Raw genomic sequence first — 15,952 nt, forward strand, 5'->3', positions numbered from 1 at the left:
GGGTCTCCAGAGAGGTGATGTCTCTGGTGAGTCTGTCTATAATTTGGGAGCGCTTTCTATTTGTTCTACGCTGCAGTTGAATAAGCACCCCTCTGCTAAACGCCCTATGGGCATTCCAAAGAGTCGCGGACTCAGATACCGACCCCTGATTGGTCTCGAAAAATTCAGATAGGGAGTTTTTTAAGAAATCAACATTTTCTGGCTGCTTGAGAAGTGCAGCGTTTGCTCTCCAGGGTTTTTGAGATGTGGGTTTATGAGTCAGTGAGAGTACTACACTCACTGGTCCGTGGTCAGACCAGAGTCCACCGCTCTCTGGAGTAAAGCTAAGTCAGACAAAATAACATCAATACGTGAATAAGTATTATGCATCACAGAGTGGTGGGTAAATTCTCTATCGGAGGGATGGTGGCACCTCCAAATGTCATAAAGGTCATTCCTGTGGATAAAGCCTTGCAAGGATGGCAGGCACCTGGTGGTGGTAGTTGAAGTGTCCACTGTTCTATCCGGGGGAAGGTTAAAGTCACCACACAGCACCAGGGGTCCTTTCTGGACCGATCTGATTTTTGTCATAGTTCTGTTCAGGAAACAAAGTTGATGAACGTTTGGAACATATAGAGAGACCAAAGTCACCGTAAAGACATCTATGGAGCATACAACGATCAGGTATCTGCCGTTGGCGTCTGTAACTGAGGTGACCAGGTTGAAGTCCAGGTCTTTGTGTATAGCTAAAAGGACGCCTTTCAGTTTCTTAGAGCAAGAGGCTGTGAATACAGTAGGATAGTTTCTATGTGCGCAAGTGGGAGCATGCTGGTCTAGAAAGTGAGTCTCTTGGACACAGACAATATCAGCTTTGTTCTTGACGGCAGTGCGCCACAGTGAAGTGCGCTTGGCCGGATGATTGAGGCCGTTGGCATTTACAGACAAGATTTTAACTGTCATGTGTGAGTGGAAGTGTTTGCGAGGGGTCGTTACTCACGAAAGCGAAGGTGATCATACTGTAGCCAGATGAGTGAGTGAGGAGCTGGAAGCTGTTGATGTAGTCTCCTGTAGACTTGTAGAGGATGCTCGTAGATCTGTGATGCTTGAGGGATGTCCAGGAGATCCTGGGGGAAGACATAATGTCTCGTTGTAGATCAAAGTCTGTTACACCTGCAGAGGTGGGAGAGAAAAAACAACACAAAACTAAACAGGACAAACAAAGAACACAGAAGCGGATGGAAACCATAGGCTGGAGTAGCCGTCTCCAGTCGGGGGTAAGAACAGTTCAATAGCCAAACGGGCTAAATGCCACTGGACGACGAGTTGGAGGTTGAACAGGACCCCATAAAAAAAAGGGAGTAGAGAGAGAAAGAAGACGTGATCCCAGTCTTTCAAGTGTCTCTTGCGGTGCGTTGCGGCATGGATTGCCATTGTGGGGGAACTCTGCTTGGGGATTTTTTTCGCTCCTGGGGGGGGAACCGGATCAGGGATGATGCCCCAAGAATGGAGCAGGGATATGCCCCTATCAAGCGTGGTAATCGTGTATGATTCTCCATTCCTCTCCACCAAAATCTTGGAAGGGTGTTTCCACTTGTACGGCAGGTTATGGTTGTGCAGCGCTTTTGTAATGGTGGAAAGTTGTCTACGCATGTCCAAGGTATGCTTAGATAGATCCGCAAAAATTTGTACAGCGGAGTAGGGGTCAGGGAGGTTGCCCAAGAATCTAGCTTTGTTTAAGATGGCTTCTTTGGTTTGGTAGAAGTGCACACGGAGCAATGTGTAGCGAGGCACATGTTGTGGGAGAAAAGGGGTCTTAGGAACCCTGTGGATACGGTCAATCGTCAGCTCCAGGGGAGACGCTCCAGGTAAAGTAGCTAAAAACACATCAGTGGTGAATTTGTGTAGCTCAGCAGGTAGTACAGTCTCAGGTATGCCACGTATTTTAAGATTGTTTCTTCTGGAGCGGTCCTCCAGATCTGCGATTTTAGCTTTGAGCCAAATTTTCTTCATGTGCCTCCACCAAATCATTAACTGTTGTCACAATCTCTGAAATTGAGGATTCTACAGTATGAACCCTTCCCCCAGGGAGAGTGCTTCAGCAGAGAATTTGGTCGCAAGTGATACAATGTCTGCCTGGAGGGTGGTATGGAGGGCATACATCATGTCCTTGAGAGCAGTGTCCATGATAGGTTGGCCTACAGTGGGGAAGGCAGCGAAGGGGGATGTCCCCAGGGAGATGGGCAGCAGGGGTTTACTCGAGCTCCCAGGCTTTGAGGCCTTGTCTGCGGATTCCAGCCGCATCTTTGATTTGGCCCGGCTCGTGCAGGAGGGGCTGGAAGGTGCAGAGGTGAAAGGGTACCTGGTTGCTGGTTGTCAGTAGAGGCAGAATCCTCTGGCGGGTCCGCCGGCGGCGCGCGCTCGCTCCCCAGAGCCTCACAGGCTAGTGACATTTATTTACGTCACTTTGCCTGTGAGGGGCTGACCGCCGCAGTAAATCTACTTGCGGCGGTCGGCAAGTGGTTAATACTGGCATTAATTTGAGCTTTCTATTAGCTGGTAATTTGTAGAAAGTGAAAAAGATGACCACCGGGAGAGAGATGATACTCATTAGACAGAGATTGCAAAGGTTTGTGTTGATATGTTTTATCATCATCATCATTCTCGAAAAGCTAAATAATCATCACTCTGTGGTAATGCTGGATTATTTTATATTGAAACTTAGTGAGAAATATAGGGAGAGGCCTATTGTCTTGCACAGCTCTTGTCAAGCTATGATGGCATCTCTGAACACAATGCTGTTGCAAAGTTTGACTGGTAGGCAGGGGTATTTCAATTGCAGTTTTATTACAAGGACCAGCAATTTCTGATTGTAGGTGAAGATTAGAGTACCTAAGGAATCAATCAGAGACCACAATACTTCTACTGAGGGCCATGCCTACTTAAATCTAGAAAAGATGATATCACTTTAACACTTAAATGAAACCATTCACCACTAATGTTATCATGAATTAACTAATATTTTACCCTACACACTATAAAAGTATTTCATATTATTATTATTTTTTAAAATATTTTAGTGGAACAATAAAACAATGGTACATGTGTATGTGTATTCTATTAAACGTTGTAGCATAAATTGCCTCTGTTTATCCCAGAGAGAGGGGCCATCCAACATTTACTGAAGCTCCAATTTATGTAGGGAAGTACACTTTATGGTCAAAGGTATGTGGATACCCATCCAAATGACTGAGTTCAGCTGTTTACATAATGAAAATCCTACTACATGCACTTTCAACTTTGTGGCAACAAAGTCAGCTCCTCAAAGACATGGTTTAATAAGTTGGTGTGGAGAAACTTGAATGGCCTGCACAGAGATCTGACCGCAACCCTCTTGAATACCTTTTGGATGAATAGGAATGATGGTTGAGAGCCAGGTACCTGACCTCCCAAATGTTCTTTTGGCTTAATGGAAACAAATTCCCACAGACACACTCCAAAATCTTGTGGAAAGCCTTCAAAAGATAATTTAAGCTGTTTAAATTGTAATGGGGAGGGGGTATCTCCATATTAATGCTTGGAATGGGATGTCGCTAATTGGTCCTGAATGAAAAGATAATTTCTAGAGTTCCTTCAGATCCCTCTTATCACAAAAATGGTCCTTCCTTTTGCAGATGCTACACTACTTGAAGAATGTTCGGGTGAACCTGAGCAATGGAAATGAACTGTTCTTTAATAATAACGGGGACCCTCCTCCTGTGTATGACATTGTAAACTGGCAACAAGACCAGGATGGAGTTGTGAGACAAATAAAAGTGGGAAGTTATAAATGTACATCTGTTGACGAGCACACACTTAAAATCAACGCAAGCGCTTTGCAATGGGCTTCAGGTACCCCAGTGGTAAGATTGCGTGTATTATATGTTTTAAGATTTTCAATAAGAGTGAAATATTTCTCCTATTCATGGATCCAAAAATGTAATTCCACATAATAGTATTGGGCATGGCATACTTGTATGGGTTTTCGAGGAAGTGAATGTGAGAAAAATGCAAACAGACTTTATTTATAACCAACCTTTTTGATCTCCAGCCCCACAATGAGCTGAGTATTAAACGTTTATGTACTATTTCTCACGTAATATCCCTTTAAATACATTTAACTGGTTGCCGACCGCCGCACGACTATATACTGCGGCGGTCAGCCCCGGCCAGGCAGAGTGACGTACCGGTACGTCACTTGCCTGTCACTTCCTTGTGAGCAAATAGAGGTCGAGTGTGCGCCCGCCCGCCGCGGCTCGTTCACAGGGAAGTTAGTGCGTGTGACTGGTGGACCCGATGTCCGCCGGTCACTCGCCGATCGTCGGTACAGAGGGAGAAAGTCAGACGGCTGATGTAAACAAGCCGCTTGTCATTCTCCCCTGTGTAGAAACAGTGATCAGACGGTTCTACTATGTAGGACCGTTGATCACTGTTCCTACACTAGTAGCCACAGCCAATCACAGTAGAAAGCACGCCCCTAGGGACAAACACAGCCCCTCCCTCTCAAATAAAGTTAACCCCTTCACTACCAGTGTAATTTTACAGTAACATTGCATATATATAGCACTGATTACTGTAGAAATGTCACTGGTAACCTCAAAAGTGTCAAAAATGTCAGTCAAGGGGGTCCGATCTGTCCGCCCCAATGTCGCAGTACCGCAAAAAAAATCGCAGATCGCCGCCATTACGCGTTAAAAAGAAAAACAACAAAAATGACAGAAATCTTTCCCTTTGTTAGTAAAAGTGATAACTTCAAAATACGCTTTTTGCGATTTTTTTAACCAAACATATGTAGCATAAAATTAATTGGCCGAAAATGTTAAAAAATTTTGATTTTTACATTTTTTTGGGCGGGAATTTCATATAAAAAAATTTGAAAAATATTGTTATTTTTGCAAAATTGACGCTCTTTTTTTGTTTATAGCGCATGATCAAAAAATCGCACAGGTGATCAAATACCACCAAAAGAAAGCTCTGTTTGTGGGAAAAAAAGGACATCAAATTCGTTTAGGTACAGCGTCGCGCGACCGTGCAATGGTCCGTTAAAGTCACGCAGTGCCGAATCGCAAAATACCCCCTGGTCTTTTAGCAGCCAAATCCTCCGGGGCTTAAGTGGTTAATTTACAGCAAAAAACTAGTGGTGATCCTGCCAAACAATCTAGAGAGCTTGGGAGATGCATGACTACATAATATACATTATATAGTTATTAAACAGTTAGAAGTTATTGTATTGCTTGCAAGATATTATGGTATTTTATATATTTATTTATTATTATTGTTATTGAGGGTTGGTGTGACATGGCAAAATATAATATATTTTGACATTGTCATGTACATCAGTGCATTTATGTAATTGAATCTTATGTTAAAAATGTGTAAATCTTTGGTGAGAGTTGTGTAGATCTTGAAAGAAAACATTAATATATAGACCCCTAAGTTATATAAATTAGATACTTCTGAGTGTTTCCAACCCCCCATGTAAATTCAGAATGGAAACAGGTAAACTGATCCTTGATGTTTTATTATTACTTAAATTCTATCCCCAGGTTCCAGTTTCAGTTTGCAGTGGGAACTGCCAATCTGGTTACAAGACATCTTCCATTAAAGGAGAACCAAGTTGTTGCTTCCGGTGTACCCCCTGTTCACATGCAGAGATTTCCAATAAGACCAGTGAGTGGACAAAAGACGCAATATGTAGGCAAACACTTATGAATACCCGATCCTCAAATTTACATTATGTAGCCAAAATGATGCAGACAGCCCTCCAAATGATTTAATTCAGGGGCTCCCAGTTAGGAGTACTGTTATTGCTACAGCATAGAAAAACATTTTAGACAATTGTGCTCATCCAGCCTTGTGGTAGCAATTTGGGGAAGACTCTTTTCTTTTCTAGAATGACTGTGCCCCTCGGCACAAAGCCAACTCCATAAAAACATGGGTTGATGGGTTTGATGTGGAGGAACTCATGTGGCCATCACAAAACCCTGACCTCAACCCTACTGAACACCTTTGGGATAAATTGAAATGCTGCTTCCAAGTCTCCTCTTACAACATCAGCATCTGACCTCACAAATGCCCTTTTGGCTGAATGTGCATACATTCCCACTGATTCACTCCACAATCTTGTGGAAAGTCTTAATGTTATATCCACAAACTGATAAAGAATGAATGAGACATACTCTAGAACATACTATTGCCACATCCCTGTAGTAACGAAATAGAAAAAAGGGGAGAGGGGAATGAGAGAGTCCCACAAATCACTGGGGTCTCTCAGCCTCTCAGATATGTTGGGACTTTATAGGCTACTAGTAAGTGCGGATCTCGGTTGGAATAAATATAACAGTCATCTAATAAAAATACATATCATTTATTTAACATGAACGTACAAAAGTACAACAGTAGACATGTGTTCAATAAAACATAGTAAAATACATGCACATAAATCATAAGACATAGTCTTTAACCACTGGAACCCCAATGCCTCTAGGAACTGAGACGACTCATATGGATATATAACAAATCATGATAAATCATGATGAAAGATCATAGAAATGTAGGGTTCACTTGTGGTAGATATGGAATTGCGACGCGTTTCGCTTGGTCGCTTCCTCAGGCGATTCCTGAAAGGCTAGGAGATACAATATATTAACAATACAATTTTTATTCCAAAGATTTTTATTTCTACTAAATAGTTTACTCATCTACTCCATTAAAATGTTTCCTTAGTGTAGTTATTTAAATTCGGTTATAACAATCATTATATTCACTTTGAAAAAAGTATTTTTATAAAAACAGGTATCAAAATGTATAACTCATTACATTCCTCTTGTGATCCCAAACAAAAAAAACAGAGGGGAAGAAGGTTGGGGCTACTAAGGTGCCCCAATGTATTACCCAGGCCTTACATAAGGGGGGGAGAGGGGAATAAAGCCATAGCAGGCCAAGCCAAGGATGTGGATATTACCACATACTTTGAGGCCTAACTGTGTATATCTATGGTATAAAGTGTATCATACAATAAGTATGTATCTCATGAGACAGAAATATACATATGTATATATACAACTATAAATATATAGGGAGGGCGGTGGTCCTGGTGTATCACATATTATAGTGTCTTGAATATTAGATAGATATAAAAATAAATATTCTAATTTAAGTGTTTATAGTCCTTCAACATCCCGGGTGAAGCATATCCCCCTGATTTTAGTTTGTTTTAGTATTTTCATATAAGAAAAGCAGTCAAGTAATTTAAGGTTACCCACTTGTCTAAAGAGCGGACACTTTTAATTAACCCCTTAATCAAAATAGGGTGTCCAGTTTATATGCAAGCATATCTCATATGGCTCCACCGTTATGTCCCTTATTAGCCGCAAATAGAATGCTGGTGATCACAAATATGGTTGTAGGGAACATCCGTGTGTTGCAGAGGAATCGAATTATCCAGTGCACCCTTCACTGTATAAAAAATACGTATATGATACAATGTGTTCGCATATCATACAGAGAAATTTATGGGGCAAACAGAAGGAAAATAGCCGTACTATGCATAGGCAAAATAAGGGATGGGGGAGAAAGCAGTGGGGAATCGGATGTTTAGACCCGAAAGAAGAGTCTTTTGCAATCTCAAGTACTAACCTTTAAGGCAAATGCTCAGAAAATATTGTATATCCGGAAGGAAAAACCGGTCCTATGTGAAAGTATCGACGGCCTCTCCTCAAGGAGCTCACGCTGTCTCTGACAATTGTGGAGGGTTTGCCCCTCCTTATAAGTCCATAACTACTGGCTAAATGCATCCGAAATCCACCCCAACCACGCCATGTGTTGCTCCATGGCGTGGGCGGATACGACCCCGGAAGCTAATGACCGCCAAGCAGGCCGCCAAAAGTTACGGGGATGGCGGGACGGGAGAAGGAGGACGACTATGACGTCACTTCCGCTCGGGCCGGCATAACATCGGAAGTGCGCGGCGCATACTAATGCGTCAGCGCTGCAAGTCGTCGGATTAGTCTCCTGTCCCGCCAGGACCCTACAAAGAAGCTCCCCCTCGTGTCAGTGATGAGAACTGCACTAATGCAGTGTTACAAATAGAAATAAGAATAGAGAGCAAAATCAATATATGATGAACTGAAGGACATGTCAGCAGGCATGAATAGTGCTAGAATAAAAAAAGAAAAAACATGATATTATGTGTCAGTTCAATGCGGGCAGTGAACTATGTGATCGGAAAACTGTGAATAGAAATTATACAATATCCACAAACAGTGACCAACATCCATACTAATGCCCATGGTTTTTGTGAATGGAATATCCAACAAGTTAATCTAGGAGTGAAGCTCAGGTGTCAACACAATTTTGACCTAATAGCGTAAAAAGCCTAATAGAGGCTGTTTTTTTTTTTTGTTTTTTGGGTTCTTTTTTAGGACAGTACCGTTTTAATAATTGTTATTATTTATTTTATTTATTATTTTCAGATTCTGCTGAATGCTCTAAATGCTCATGGAATGAATGGCCAAGTCAGGAAAAAGACAAATGCTTGCCAAAATCCATTGACTATCTCAAGTTTGAAGAGCCATTGGGGATCACTTTAACATGTACCAGCGTTACATCATCCTTTGTCCCCTTAGCAATTTTATGGCTTTTTATTCATTATAAAGCTACACCCATAGTGCGTGCCAACAATTTTAACATCAGTTGTCTGCTTCTGATCTGTCTTTCCCTTTGCTTCTTGTGCTCTTTGGCCTTCATTGGTTATCCTCAACTTCACAAGTGTCTTTTACGTCAGGTAGCCTTTGGGATGGTCTTTGCCCTTTGTGTGTCATGTATACTGGCCAAAACCATCATGGTTATGATTGCATTTAGAGCCACCAAGCCAAACAGTTATTTGAGTAAATGGGCTAGTCCACATGTTTCCTATAAAGTAATTGGTTTGGGAACTTTTTTACAGTCTCTTATTTGTACCTTTTGGCTTTTATTCTTCCCACCATACCCTCAGTACAACAATAACGTCAAACCTGAAATTCTCATTCTTGAATGCAATGAGGGATCAATGGTTGGTTTTTTGTGTACTTTGGGTTATCTTACTCTTTTAGCTAAATTCAGTTTTCTAGTTGCTTTCCTGGCAAGGCAGCTTCCAGATAGCTTTAATGAAGCTAAATTTATTACTTTCAGCATGATGGCTTTTCTTTGTGTTTGGCTGACCTTCATAGCAAGCCACCTTTCTATTAGCACCAAGTACACAGTGGCCGTGGAAATTTTTGCTATCCTATCCTCTACCTGGGCTATGCTTGGTTGCATGTTTGTTCCAAAATGCTATATAATTTTACTCCATCCCGAAAAAAACTCCAAAAAAAAACCCATTAAGAGATATGGCAACAGGAAATAAAATGATTATCTTAGGTATACTGTCCATTTAGGTTATCTAGTTTTGACTTTGTGGAATACTAAATACTTTTATAATTTTAACAGTATTACCCTTTATAATAAAACAATATTATTTTATAATATGTTTATATATGTTTGTATTGTGTAGTTCCTTAAATTATTTAATTTAATTAATTTAAATTGAAAAGCATATTGAACTATATAAGAAAGTAGAGTTCCAAAACAAATGGTCACCCTATCTTATACATTGAAAATATATATATTTTTTCCTTCAAAATATTTTTTTATTTTTCCTTCAAAAAGGTTTATAACACAGGTTATACCAACATCTTTCCACACTGGGGCACAAATATAACAAATCAATTTGTTTTTCTGTACTGAGATCTAGGCATTGGTAAAGTTTACTGCAGAAAAGCCAACTTTCAGCATCCAATATGGTAGGTATTGTATTTAAAGGTCTATCTCTTGTTAGAGATTAAGTGTAAGTGAGCATGTGCTCATATCATTACAAATAACATATTTACATATGCTGAAAAAAACTATAAAAACACTGTAAATAAGCCATCTTTGACCTCTGTATCTTTAAGCATTGTGGGAAAACTCAATGTTCAATGTTCACAACACATTTACTTAAATCATAGTCCTTACCCACCTTTTTGTTCCACTAGAATCTTGGCAGCTGGCCAGAAATCTGAAGCTCTAGAGCAGTGATGGCGAACCTTGGCGCCCCAGATGTTTTTGAACTACATCTCCCATGATGCTCATGCACTCTGCAGTGTTGTTGAGCACCATGGGAAATGTAGTTCCAAAACATCTGGGGTGTCAAGGTCATCACTGCTCTAGAGCAACCTTTCCCAACCTTTTTATTTCAATAGATTTTTATTGAAGTTTTCAAAATGTTGGGCAAATACAAACAATATACAAGCAGGAAAGCTAAACAGTTATACGAACATCTTATGGGATAGTAATTTACATGGAACAAACCAAGTTCCTGAATAGCTGGTGCAGACAAAGGTGAGCAGCATTTTGGGGCCACATGATATGATAAAGGGTACCCACACTGCCACAGTTTCGCCAGCACAAAGGCGATATCTGAGGTGAGAATTTAGATATTCTAAATGGGGTTAAATACAATCTCAACAACAATTTTTTGGGTCAGTTCCCACATGTTTATGTTTCTAGAGGCTGAGTAGGTAGCTCTAACTGTGGCTTGCCACTTTTCAGGTGAATTAACTGTTCCCATTTCTCTCTCCCAGGCCATGACGGGTGACGTTTTGACAAAGCTACCTTTGGTATTAAGGGCAGAATATAACAGAGAAATACCTTTAAGAGTAGATGTAGGTGTAGTGAAGAATTGTGCTATCTTCCAAGGCAGTGTGATGTTAAGTACGTGCTTGAACGTATTGTAATGAGATATTTGAAAAATGTAAAATAATCATTTGAGGAGAGTCCAAATTCTATTTGTAGGTTTCTAAATAGGGATGGGCTTGATGTTCGAGTCAAACATAAGTTTGACTCCAACATCAGCTGTTCATGTGTTCTCTGAACACACAAACAAATGGGGCGCTCGGTGGGAAGTTCAATGAGCACCCCATAATGCGCTGCGCTGGTGCAGTGAATAAATTACTGATGATTGGCCAAAGCATGCACATGACCTGTATGCTTTGGCCAATCACATCACAGTGTCCTGTCAGAGCCATGATTGGCCAAAGGCAGGCTGGAAAGGGTGGGTAATGGCTTGTGTTTGTTTTGGGCATCTACATTTTCAATTTATTTAGTCAGACTATCAATGTGGTTCTGTCGCTGTCTCTTAGCCCTAATTTAATAAAATGGCCCCTCATGAAGGCCTTATGTGCATTCCAGACCGTAAATTGGTCATTCACAGAGAATTTATTTAAACCAGAATATTCTACTAGATGACGTTCCAGTTCAGCTCTTGTATCCTCCCGAACTAAGAGATGAGAATTAAGTCTCCAGACAGGAGTACTATGGGACGACAAAGAGTCTTGATTTGTTAACAGGACCAAGGCATAGTCCAACCATGTAATGGTATTAATAGATGTAGTTATGATTTTCTCCAACAGCCAACGATCAAGTAAGAATAAATCAATCCGTGTATAGGAGTAATAAGGATTTGAAAAAAAGGTAAAATCTCTCTCATCAGTATGAAAACAACACCAAGCGTTGCATAGTACATGTAGGTGGATATGATGTTGGAGTGATGGAACATGAAGTAGTGGAGTCCAGTGGCGGCCGATCTATTTAGGGCGCAGGGGCGCCGCCCCTGCATGCAGATTAGGGGGCCGGACGCATGGATGGGGGGTGGCGCCCCTGCGCCCTAAATAGACCGGCAGCCACTGGACGCATGGAGTTCAATGGGGATTTCTTTTGCATCACCTGATTAGAGCCAGAGGCTCTAATAGGGTGCTGCAAAGGGTGGACCCGGGGCGCAGAGCAGTGCGTCCCGAGCCCACCCATTGTGTGACAATAGCGAATGAAAATTCACTATTGTCACACCGATCCTCCTCCTGGCCAATCAGGAAGCGCGTCCGATACGCGCTTCCTGATTGGCCGCAAGGCAAATCTCATGCCATTGGCTGAGGAGGAGGCTGGAGTGGAAGGACTGGAGGAGACACGCCGCTGGTCACCGGGAATGAGGAGAAGCCACCCGCCGCCGCTGCTGCTCCAGGTAAGTAAGGGGGCACGCACGCTGATCTCTGCATTGGGGGCATGTACGCTGGTCACTGCATTGGGGGCATGTACGCTGGTCACTACATTGGGGGCATGTACGCTGGCCACTGCACTGGGGGCATGTACGCTGGTCACTACATTGGGGGCATGTATGCTGGCCACTACATTGGGGGCACGCATGCTGATCTCTGCATTGGGGGCATGTACGCTGGTCACTGCATTGGGGGCACGCACACTGATCTCTGCATTGGGGGCATGTATGCTGGTCACTACATTGGGGGAATGGTATGCTGGTCACTGCATTGAAGGGGGCATGTATGCTGGTCTCTGCATTGGGGGCATGTACGCTGGTCACTGCATTGGGGGCATGTACGCTGGTCACTGCATTGGGGACATGTACGCTGGTCACTACATTGGGGGCATGTACGCTGGTCACTACATTGGGGGCACACACGCTGATCTCTGCATTGGTGGCATGTACGCTGGTCACGGCATTGGGGGCATGTATGCTGGTCACTGCATTGGGGGCATGTACACTGATCTCTTCATTGGGGGCATGTACATTGGTCACTGCATTGGGGGCATTTATGCTGGTCACTGCATTGGGGGCATGTATGCTGATCTCTGCATTGGGGGAATGGTATGCTGGTCACTGCATTGAAGGGGGCATGTATGCTTGTCTCTGCATTGGGGGCATGTACGCTTGTCACTGCATTGAAGGGGGCATGTATGCTGGTCACTGCATTGAAGGGGGCATGTACACAGGTCACTGCATTGAAAGGGGGCACGCTGGTCACTGTGAATTGAAAGGGGGCACGCTGGTCACTGTACATTGAAAGGGGGCACGCTGGTCACTGTGCATTAATAGGGGGCACGCTGATCACTGTGCATTGAAAGGGGGCACACTGGTCACTGTGCATTGAAAGGGGGCACGTTGGTTACTCTGCATTGAAAGGGGGCATGCTGGTCTCTCTGCATTGAAAGGGGGCACGCTGGCCTCTCTGCATTGAAAGGGGCACACTATTAGGGATGATCAAACTTATGAAAAGTTTGGTTCGACCAGAACACCCGAACTTCCCGAAAGTTCGGTTAGGATTCCAGAACCCTATTGAAATCAATGGAACCCGAACTTCTGGAATCAAAAAATACCATTTTGAAGCCCTAAAACCCAATAAATGCCCCTAAAAAGTGCCCAGGGTTCTGGGTCATGCCCCAGGGACTATTAATCACAGAAAAAAAAGTTCTTAAAATTTTTCATTTTTGATAGAGAGCCAATTATTGAAAAAAATATTGAAATTTAGTGTCTGGGGGGTCTAAAAAGTGTACCTGTGAAGTTTCAGCTCTGTAGCATGTCTAGAACCAGAATATAATTTTCAGTAGTGCAGGGATGGGGTTTCACACCTGGGCGATTTTGTTGCAGGCGTTTATTGGACATTTTTTGGGCGTCTTTGGAGGCAGGCATAACATCTGAACTTCTGTATAGGGGTATATATACACACACACACACACACACACACACACATATATATGTATATATATATATATATATATATATATATATATATATATATATATATATATATACACATATATATATATATATATATATATATATATACACATATACACATACACACATATAGGTGTGAAAGGAGCGGAACCCCATCCCTGCGCTACTGAAAATATTTCATTAGCTCAGGGATGGGGTTCCGTTCCTTTCACACCTATATGTGTGTGTGTGTATATTTGTACAGTATATATATCCCTATACTGAAGTTCAGATGTCATGCCTGCCTCCAAAGACGCCCAAAAAATTTCCAATTTGGCGGGGCTATGTTATATACTGGGGGGCGTATGGGAAGCAAATTCACTCCTGATTGGCCTCTGGACCCCCTAGTCACTCCAATCTGCTTTTAGTGATGTTTCTGGGCCAATCACGGGCTTTTAAAGCCCAGTTCCTGTCCCATTGCATTTTGGGCGGTTCTGGTGGCCGAATTCCGAACTTTTACCGCAAAAGTTCGGAATTCGGCCGAATTTCGAACAGCCAATGTTCGGGTCGAACCGATGGTCGACCGAACCATTCGATCATCCCTACACACTATACCTTAATTACTGAAGGCCCCTTTCACACTTTTGCGACCTCAAAGTCACGCAATTTTTTACAGCGTTTTTTGCCGCAAAGCAATGGCTATTACATTTTTCTGTTTGCGCCCCCCCAAAAAATTTGGAGCACCAGCCGCCACTGGTGGAGTCCATAGATGGATCTGGGGTGATGTTAAAGTCTCCACAAAGTAGTATGTTACCTTGTTGATGTTTGTGTACTATTTTCAGAACTCTGTTAAAGAAGCAAATTTGGTTGGCATTAGGAGCATACACATTTACCAGCGTGATGGTGGTTAAGTTGAGTGCAAATAAGGATTAAGTATCTCCCTTGGGAGTCCTTAATTTCCTTGTGGAGGGTGAAGTTTACCTTATCCTTAATGGCTATTAGTACTCCTTTTTGTTTGGTATCTGCGTTGGCAGAGAACATGTAGGGGAAATTTCTGTGCATGCATTGGGGTGGAGCCTTGTTGCAGAAGGATATCACATTTGTAACATATAGCTTCTTGCCACAGAGATCTCCATTTAACCGGGTGTTTAAGGCCATGTGAGTTAATGAATAGGAAGGTTAATCCCATTTATTGTTGGAAAATTATTGAATGTGTGGTTGAGGTATGCTTGTACTCACTGTGGTTGTTGACTGACATACAGTGGTCAGATCTGGAAACATCCACATTTCAGTAGTGTCCAGAGGAGTTGCTTTAGGGGTAGAGTTGGCAAGAGCTTGAGTCTTCAATGGAACTTGACCGTACTCAAAAGGCAAAAACATAAATCCAATAAACAGTCAATTAGACATTTAAAACAATCTTGTGGCGGAAAATAACATTAAGAAACAATGGGCAGAACCCCAAAATATTATATTTACATTTTTAGCAGAGACCATAGGGAATAAAATGGTGGCGGTTGCAACTTTTTATGTCACACCTTATGTATTTGCGCAGCAATTTTTCAATCAAGCTTTTTTTTTTTGAAAAGAATAAAAACAATGAAGTTAGCCCGATTTTATGCCGAGTAAATAGATGCCTAACATGTCACACTTTAAAATTGCGGACACTCGTGGAATGGCGCCAAACTTCGGTACTTAAAAATCTCTATAGGCGACACTTTAAAAAGGTTTACAGCTTACCTGTTTAAAGTTGCAGAGGATGTCTTGGGCTAGAATTATGGCTCTCCTTCTAGCGTTCGTGGTGATACCTCACATGGGTGGCTTAAACGTCGTTTACATACGCAGGCGCAATGTATGTGTTCGCTTCTGCATGGTAACATGCGGGGACAGGGGCACTTTACATGTTTATTTTTTTTTATTGTTTATTTTACTCTTGTTTTTATGTTTTGACACTTTCACTTTACATTTTTTTAATGAGATAAAAAAAATGATCTCAGCTTTCCCCTGAGGAAACAGCAGCGTTTAGATCCGGCGAGGCCGGACGTGACTTCATAACTTTACGCCCGACCTCCGAAGGTCATAGAGATCATAGAGATGACTGAGGATCATCTTGTCCTCGGTCAGCTCTGTGGTAAATGGCCACCACAGGCCAATTTATTATCCGGCTCGCTGATCGCACAGGCAAGCCGATAGAAGCATCGGAGGGCCGTCTGTAAAAACAATCAAGCAGCTGAATAGCCGCTATGATTGTTTTTACATGACAGGGAATCTCCGGCAGAAAAAGAAGATATCTGAATGATGCCTGCAGCTGCACCCATCATTCAGATATCCCCACTCAAAGTCTACAACGTCATATGATGTCGTTGGGTGAGAAGT

General features: G+C 42.2%; 1 protein-coding gene across 1 annotated transcript in view; it reads left to right on the forward strand.

Moving 5' to 3' along the window:
* Positions 1 to 15,952, forward strand: part of LOC309552867 (extracellular calcium-sensing receptor-like) — a gene marked incomplete at both ends in the record, with an annotated part of 56,968 nt that overhangs the window by 31,211 nt on the left and 9,805 nt on the right. Inside the window, 2 exons of the mRNA XM_082253778.1 lie at positions 3,651 to 3,867; positions 8,490 to 9,312. Coding sequence (XP_082109904.1) covers positions 3,651 to 3,867; positions 8,490 to 9,312 — 1,040 coding nt within the window. The remainder of the gene's footprint in view (positions 1 to 3,650; positions 3,868 to 8,489; positions 9,313 to 15,952) is intronic.

This window comes from Pelophylax lessonae (genome assembly GCF_965119305.1).
Source record: "Pelophylax lessonae genome assembly, chromosome: 4".
In the NCBI taxonomy this organism is placed as follows: Eukaryota; Metazoa; Chordata; class Amphibia; order Anura; family Ranidae; genus Pelophylax; species Pelophylax lessonae.